At 36.9% G+C, this 8,344-nt stretch overlaps 1 protein-coding gene and 1 long non-coding RNA gene across 2 annotated transcripts in view; one reads left to right on the top strand and one right to left on the bottom strand.

Annotated features, from left to right (window-relative positions):
- LOC112135509 (uncharacterized) overlaps window positions 1-2,370 on the top strand; it is a 58,480-nt gene extending 56,110 nt beyond the window's left edge. The window contains exon 8 of the long non-coding RNA XR_002916793.2: window positions 703-2,370. This is a non-coding gene — a long non-coding RNA (uncharacterized LOC112135509). The remainder of the gene's footprint in view (window positions 1-702) is intronic.
- A 1,025-nt stretch (window positions 2,371-3,395) lies between these two features.
- LOC100461285 (olfactory receptor 5M5-like) lies at window positions 3,396-4,332 on the bottom strand. The gene is given in 2 exon segments (XM_009246674.3): window positions 3,396-3,665; window positions 3,667-4,332. Coding segments are annotated over 2 exon segments (936 nt in total).
- Between the last annotated feature and the right edge of the window lie 4,012 nt (window positions 4,333-8,344).

Genomic DNA, 8,344 nt, shown 5'->3' on the forward strand with positions numbered 1-8,344 from the left:
GAGTGTAAAATGAAGAGAGATAAGAAGTTGAAATCTATACCAGTTGAAAAATTCAGCATTTGATGTCCAAATGAGTATTTCAGATACATATCATATTTGTTAATGAAAAGTCTAAGTGGTGAATGCTGGCAAATAACATTCAGTTTTAGGATTACCATAAGGAAGACGAATACACTGTTTATTTACATGTGATAACAGTTTATTTTCACTTTCAGCAAAATGTTGCACTCTTACATTCTGATAAATCTTCCATTATTTTGGTAACATTTACATATTCAGAAGATATTTACTTTGGGCTGAATAATTAGTGTAATTATTATGCGTATTGACTGAAACAGCCTCACTTTATAACGAAACAAAGGTGTATAATTATGTTTTTTTCTCTTGTGGATTATATATTATCATATTAATACTACACATATATACAGTACTCTATTTTTTAATGCAAATAATTAATTCGAGAATTCTTCACCTGAGACCTTTCTTACTTCATACGGCCAGAGTCAGGGAGATAAATTTATAAGGCTGAGTCTCAATGGGAAAATAAAATAGGAATTATTAGCTCAAAAATTAGCTGATTCTGACCTTTTCTCATACCTAACTATTTGCTTTTCAAGTTCTTGGGAAATTTAGTAAAATGTAGATTTATATCCTTCACAATCTATGAATACAAGATTCTCAATTTTATGCCTTGTTTTACAGAGTAATCAAGCATGTTGAGCAAAGTGTACAAATTCAACAGCTGGGAAGGTATTATGGAGAGGTCTTGTGACATTTCCTTCAGGTTTCCTTGAAAAGAACTGAAAACTGATGAAACTTTTAGACCAAATATTCCTTTGAAAACATGAATAGAATTCATTTGCTGAGAGGCATGTATTGAAACGTGATGTCTAGTGCATGGTTATTTTTCACTTTCTAAATTAAACTGACAGAGAGAGTTTGAGAAATAAGTTTAAGAAATAGACATGGCTTTTGATTGAAAGCACAATTTTCCATCTAAATGTTGGTCCGTGTTCATCTTTATCTCAGTTACTAGCAACCTTGTTCTGCAGCAGTTGTTCGTTGATTGTTATGGTCCGTCGACAGCTCCAGCTCATGCCATCTTCCCAGTGTACCAACTTCCTAAATGCATCTCTTCCCCTGGTCAGGTTGCGCTGTTGCCTTTGTATGTCTTCCCACCTCAAGGATGTTAGTTTCGTTATGAGAATATTGAAAAACAGTCTTCCGGTTATAACCCCAGTGGCTTCCTTTTCTCTGTCACTTCCAAACCGCAGGACCCATTGGCTGGGCACCATGTCCACCCACCCATGGGAGTTAGGAATAAACACACACGAGTTCAATTCAGTTCAGCAAACAGTTACGGTGCATCTGTTTTATGCCAGGAACTGCAGTAGGTGCTGGGGTACAAAGTGAAGAAGATAGTTTGCTTGGCCTCAAGGGGGAGCTCCTGGTCTAATACTCAAGCTCTTATAATCCCTCAGCATTATCCTCTCCACTTTGCCTGCTCACCTGTTGCTCATTACCTGTGCAACTGCTCCTCCCTCTCTGGCTCAATTCCTGCCTTTCTTCCCTCTGTTCCTTTATCCTGCTAGTGTCTTCCTTTTCAACCATAGCCAACACTCCATCTTTAAATGCTTAGCGATACAACTTATACCTCAACTATCTGGAAAGGCTTTCTGAACTAAGTAGGAGAAGTTATAAATATTTAACTCTTTTTATTTTTCTAAATTATCTGATTATAAGCAACAATAAAACAAAGATCCCATATTATTATCTGCAGAGTTAATTTGGGGACAACAGGGACCTTTTAGTTTTTTTGATTAATTTTAAACTTACTTGTAATTAATTGTAATTAATTAATTGTATATGTTACAAACCATTAAAAATTACTTAATAGTAATCACTTTTGAAAATAGGAAAATAAATATTTTTATGGCAGATTTGTTTGCCTTAAGAATTATTTCGAAAGAAGTATTAGAATCGAGGCTTAGAAAAACGGTAGAGTGCTTGGCCAGGCGCAGTGGCTCATGCCTGTAATCCCAGCACTTTGGGATGCCGAGGTGGGTGGATCACGAGGTCAGGAGTTCAAGACCAGCCTGGCCAATACGGTGAAACCCTGTCTCTACTAAAAGTACAAAAATTAGCCGGGCGTGGTGGTGCAGTCTTGTAGTCCCAGCTACTCAGGAGGCTGAGGAAGAAGAATCACTTGAACCTGGGAGGCAGAGGTTGCAGTGAGCCGAGATTGTGTCACTGTACTCCAGGCTGGGTGACAGAGTGAGACTTCATCTCAAAAAAACAAAAAACAAACAAACCCCAAAACAAAGAGTGCTCATATTTTTGCCTAAATGGAAAAAGATTAGAGATTTTTCTTTCACCTATCCCCCAAAACAGCAAGAATGCATATGGCCTTATTTCCAAGAGATTGGAATACTGGATCTGTGAAAACAAAAATAAAGAACATGGAAAATGTTGCAAAACTAAAGTATTTCTCTAGATCATTCAAATTAATTAAGACAATAATTTTATTTCTTAGAAACATTCACATATACACAGGCCTGATTACTTCCCCAAATTCTCCCTCTTTCCATTCCTTTTTCTCCATACTTGCCCCTCACCCCCTCCCAAAAACTCACTGTGGCTCCACTTTCCAGAGACTAGAAAAATTGAACCCTGGCTGTTGAAAGAATGACTATTTTTAACATCTCTAAAAGTTTCCTAAACCTTCTCTTTATCTCTTTTAATTAAACTGTCTTTTCTAAACAACCCCTACATCTAATTGAATCCTAGTGTTTTTTTGTTCTTTTCTCCCCCTACTATTGCTGCAATACTATATTTTCTATTGTTTATTTAAAGCATGCAGTATTTCAATTACATTTGGATTAAATAAGGTTTTTGTAAGCTGGTCTCGAAACTTAATCACCATCTGTAGCAAAGTGTTATGAAGAAATATGTTCTAAGACTAACAAATTACTCTCTACAATACAGCCTGTTGTAAACTGAAAAGTGTTTCTAATAACAGATTTTCATGTGTGGGTTTTGTACCCAGCTTTGTTAAATTATAGTTTCACCCAGAATGTTGCTTTTCAGGATCTTTTTTAATTTAGAGCTTATATTATTATTTAATTGGTAGTAAGCCATTTCTTCTTTGGCATGTGAAGGACACAGTTATTGACATTCTAGCTTGTAAGTCAATTCTGATAGTTCATGATAATTGGATTAAACATTACTATGTTAAATAAGTGACCCAGTACTTTGGTCATTAAAATTCCCAAATTGGATTACTGTTTGCTTCCTGATTGGACAGCAGTTGGCCTGCTAAATCTAAACTTAATTAGAGATATTACACTTGTCAATATATCAAACTTTCAATATGCTGCATTCCATTAACTCACTCACTATAACTCTTTGCCCTTTAGCATTTTTTTCAGGGCATCCTTTACTTTTGTGTTTCTCAGGCTATAGATAAGAGGGTTAAGCACGGGAATTACAAGACTACAAAACACAGAGACTACTTTGTTTTGCTTCCATGAATTCCCTGCTTTTGGTTGCTGCAGGTACATGAAAAACAGTGTTCCATAAAAGATGGTGACGACAGTGAGGTGGAAGGCACAGGTGGAAAATGCTTTGCACTTGCCCTCGGAAGATGGGATTTTTATAATGGAAAAAGAGGATGCAAATGTAGGAGATGAAGATGGTAAGGAGGGACCCAGTGAGATTTACTGCAGAGAAGATCACGAGCTGCTTTTCTTTGTCGTGGGTGTCAGAACAGGAGAGGGCCAGGAGAGGGGGGTCAGCACAGTAGAAGTGGTGGATAACGTTGGAGTCGCAGAAAGACAGCTGAAACGTCAGAGCTGTCTGTATCACAGAGTTTAGGAAGCCATAGGTATAGACCCCTATCACTAACTCCCTGCAGACCCGCTGCGTCATAATAGCTGTGTAAATCAGGGGGTTGCAGATGGCCATGTAGTGGTTGTAGGCCATTGTGGCCAAGAGGAAGCATTCTGTAGTGGCAAAAGCACCGGAGAAGTACAGCTGAGCAAAACAGCCTGAAAAGGAGATAGTTTTTTTCTTCACCAATAAATTTTGCGGCATCTTGGGCCCAATGGAAGATGAGTAACACAGATCAATGAATGCCAGGTGACTGAGGAAGTAGTACATGGGGGTGTGGAGCCGCGAGTCTGCTCTGATCAGCAGGATCATGCCAAGGTTTCCCACCAGGGTGACGAGATAAATGACGAGGAACACCACAAAGAGGGGGAGCTGCAGCTCAGGACGGTCTGTGAATCCCATGAGGACAAATTCAGTCACTGTGGTACGATTGCCTTTTGCCATGTTCTCTCGCCCGCTGCAAAAATAAGAAATGATTAGATATTTAAAAACAAACGCTTCTTACCTCTTTGTTGCATTACCATATGAAAAAAAAATGTGGCTTTACATTTCCAATAGTTAAAGGCTGTCATTAGCTATGGGACTTTATTCTGCTAAAACAGACTTGGCAAGACTGAACTCATTTCTTTTTGGAACCAGGAGAACGATTTTCCTAGGACAGAACCTGTTTTTATGTCAACAGTGTTAGTGTTTTCAGTTCAACTCAGCAGATACTTCTGGACTTTGTGTGGGGCTAGATAGCATGCTTGGTGCTGGGGGGGGATGGGTATGACAATGACATTGTCTTTGTTCTTATGGAGTCTAGTAGAGGGTTCGTAAAACATTCCTAAGAGGAAGTAAGCCAAGTATTTTTGGAGCTGTGCTGTAGGAGTTCACGGGAGGGAGAGATTGAATGTGGATGGTGGAAATGGAAAAGCTTCATTCATTCATTCTTGTTCACTTATCAAACACATACTGCCCCTCTTCAATGTGCCAGATGCTATGCTAAATGAAGGTGACACAAAAATGAATAAAACGTATGCCTGCCTTCAATGAATGCACAGGCTGGTAGGAGAAACATACATGTAAGTAACTAGTTACAATTCACTGTGGGTAATGCTCTGAAAGAGAGGAATCTCCTAACTCAACTATGTGTGGGGGTGGAGGATCAGCAGTCTTAGGCAACACTGAATTGTCCTAAATTTTAGGCTGGATATTTAAAATTATAAATGTAATATATCCACTTGGTGAAATTATCAATAGGGCAAAGGGATATAAATGAAAAAACAGTTTCTCTCCTCTACCTCCAATATAATTAATGGTATCCAATGTTAACAGTTCCTTTAGTATTCTTCTAAAAATGCTTAGGTATAAACAAGTATCAATACACACAAAACACACACACACATACTTTTCTACATAAATGAAATCACACAGTTTTGCACCTCTTCTCTTTTTACACTTAAGAAATATTTCCATGATAACAACGCATGGATACATAGAGGAGAACAACACACATTGGGGCTTATTGAATCCCCTATGACACACATTTACCTATGTAACAAACCTGCACATCCTGCACAGGTACCCCTGAACTTAAAGAAGCATTTCCAAAGCAGTTAATAGAAATCCATGACATTTTCATAACTGTATCATAATTTATTAATAAGTTCTCTCTTAATGGATATTTAAATGCTTACAATTTTGTTTCTTTATTTTTTTCTATCTCAAATAAAGCTTGCGCTCATATGTCTGAGTGTGTATGTGGATTAAAGATAAACCACTAGGTCAGGCACGGTGGCTCAAGCCTGTAATCCCAGTACTTTGAGAGGACGAGGTGGGCGGATCACGAGGTCAGGAGATCGAGACCATCCTGGCCAATATGGTGAAACCCCATCCCTACTTTAAAAAAAAAAAAAAAAAAAAAAAAAAATTAGCCGGGTGCGGTGATACGTGCCTGTAATCCCACTGTAATCCCAGCTACTTGGGAGGCTCAAGCCTGAGAATCGCTTGAACCCAGGAGACAGAGGTTGCAGTGAGCTGAGAAGGCGCTACTGCACTCCGGCCTGGTGACACAGTGAGACTCCATCTCAAAAGAAAAAAAGAAAAAGATAAACCACTAGAAGTGAAGTTTGGGTCAAAATGTATATATTCATTTTACTTTTTTGATCGTGATAGACAAATTGACCTCCAAGTAAATTTCACCAAGTCAAACTCGCTTCTGACAAGATTGTGCAAGAACACTGATTTTCCCATACTTTTATCCAAAGTTTTATTAAGTTTTAAGCCTTTGCCACTGTGATAGTGGACATTGGTAACTCCTGCAGTTTTGTGTGCTTTTACGAGTAGGGTTTAGCATTTTTCATACAATTATTTGCGTGCATATTTTTTTCCCTATAAACTGTCAGTTCATTTCCTTTGTGAATTTTTCTATTAGGTTGATTGATTTTCTAGAAGATTTTATTTCTAGGAGGTCTTCGTTTATTAAGGAAACCAGCTCTTTGTCTGATGCATGTATTGCAAATTACTTTTCAGTTTGTTAGTTGTCCCTTAACATTGGTGTGATAATTACTTTGTGTGCTATGCAGTGAAGTTTGCATTGTTTGATTTCAAATTTATCAATCCTTTTCCTTTTGAATTCTGATCTTTGCAATATGGTTAAATGAAACTTCTTCAATTTAAAATTATTTAAAAAATTATCTCCTGTTTTAGTCCAGAGACTTACTTCATTTCAATTTTATATTACAAACTTTGATTTTCCTGGAAATTTAATTTCGATATAAGGAACGAGGCAATCAACTACAGTTATGCATCACATAAAGACAGGAACACATTCTGAGAAATGCATTGTTCAGTGATTCTGTCATCGTGTAAACATCATAGAGTGTACTTACACAAACCGAAATGGTATAGCCTACTATGCACCTAGGCTATATGGCATAGCTTATTGCTCCTGGGCTACAAACCTGTACAGCATGTTACTGTACTGAATATTGTAGGCAATTGTAACACAATGGTATTTGTGTATCTAATCACATCTAAACAAAGAAAAGGTACAGTAAAATACAGTATTATAATATTATGGGACCACCATTGTAAGCTGTCTGTTGTTGATTGAAATATTATTATGCACTGCATGACTGTATTTTTACTTATTTCTTTGAATGGCTAGCCAGATGTTCTAATGCAACTTATTTGTGAAATTGTTTTCCTGCTGGTTTTGATTTAAAACTCCAGACTTATCCTATACTAATACTAAAACATCCTGAAGTGCTTGGGTCAATTTATGATTTTTTTTTGTAGTCTTTTCTAGAACCAGGACCATACATTTAAATTAAATAGTTATATAATTCATTTTACTATCTAGTAGCAATTTTTCTGGCCATTCTCACATTTACATTTTCCAGATGCACTCTAACACTATTTTATCAAGTTCCAAAAAAATCCTGTTTGTACTTGGAATGCTATTGCATTAAATTGATTTGTCAATTTAAGGGAAAATGACATTTTTACAACTGAATCATCTTTTCTGTAACTATGGTATTTATTTTATTGATTAAATAATTTCCTAAATAGGGTTTTAGAGTTTTCTCTAAACTTTACAGATATACATCCTATGTATTTCTTTAAATTCTAGTCACAGATATTTTATCTTTTTGTTACTATTGCAAATTAAATCTTAAAAAGAGTTTTTTGTGGTCTATTCAAGTATTATTTGCATATAGCAAAACTACTGATTTTTATAAATTAATTTTATAACTCTCTTCCTTACAATAGTTTCCTATCATTTAAAAATAGTTTTCTGGTTGATTCTCTTGGGTTTCTTAACTGCATAATCATACAATATGAAAGGATGTGCATTTCATTTATCATTTCTCTAACGTATTCTTGTTCCTTTTTCTTCTCTACTTGTATTGGTTAGTACTTCCAGAGCAGTGTTAATATACAGTAACAGTGGTGGCAATTTTTACCTTTTATCCTCTTGAAGGATGCTTCAGAAGTACAAGGAAATTCTCAGGCATTCTAGACAGAGGGAATAGCCTGTGCAAAGTTACTGAGGTTTGAGGAAGTCCAGGTGTTAAAGAACTACAAATATTTGGTGTGGTTAGAAAGCAGGCTTCCTAGGAGCAAACCTGCCTTTGGCATTGGCAGGGCCCAGGGCAAGAATAATAAATGAAGGCCCACATACGATATGCCTACATATTTAAAAGTTAAAAATCAAGAATACAAATTACTAAAACACATTTTATCCTACCTCCTTAACAACTATCCTTTATAATATCTGGAAGGAAGAATTCTTGGGATCCTTGGAATTCCAGACTGGAAGGCAGTGTCGTGAGGAGGACTGGTTGCTAGCCCACATGACTGCACTTGCACGGACATGCGAGCAAGAATGTATAAGCTCTGTTTATGCTCCTGCAAGTGGCCATCCCTTGGCCACTCATAAGGCCTAGGTGTGAGAACATGAGCAGCATGG

Source organism: Pongo abelii, chromosome 9 (assembly GCF_028885655.2).
Source record: "Pongo abelii isolate AG06213 chromosome 9, NHGRI_mPonAbe1-v2.0_pri, whole genome shotgun sequence".
In the NCBI taxonomy this organism is placed as follows: Eukaryota; Metazoa; Chordata; class Mammalia; order Primates; family Hominidae; genus Pongo; species Pongo abelii.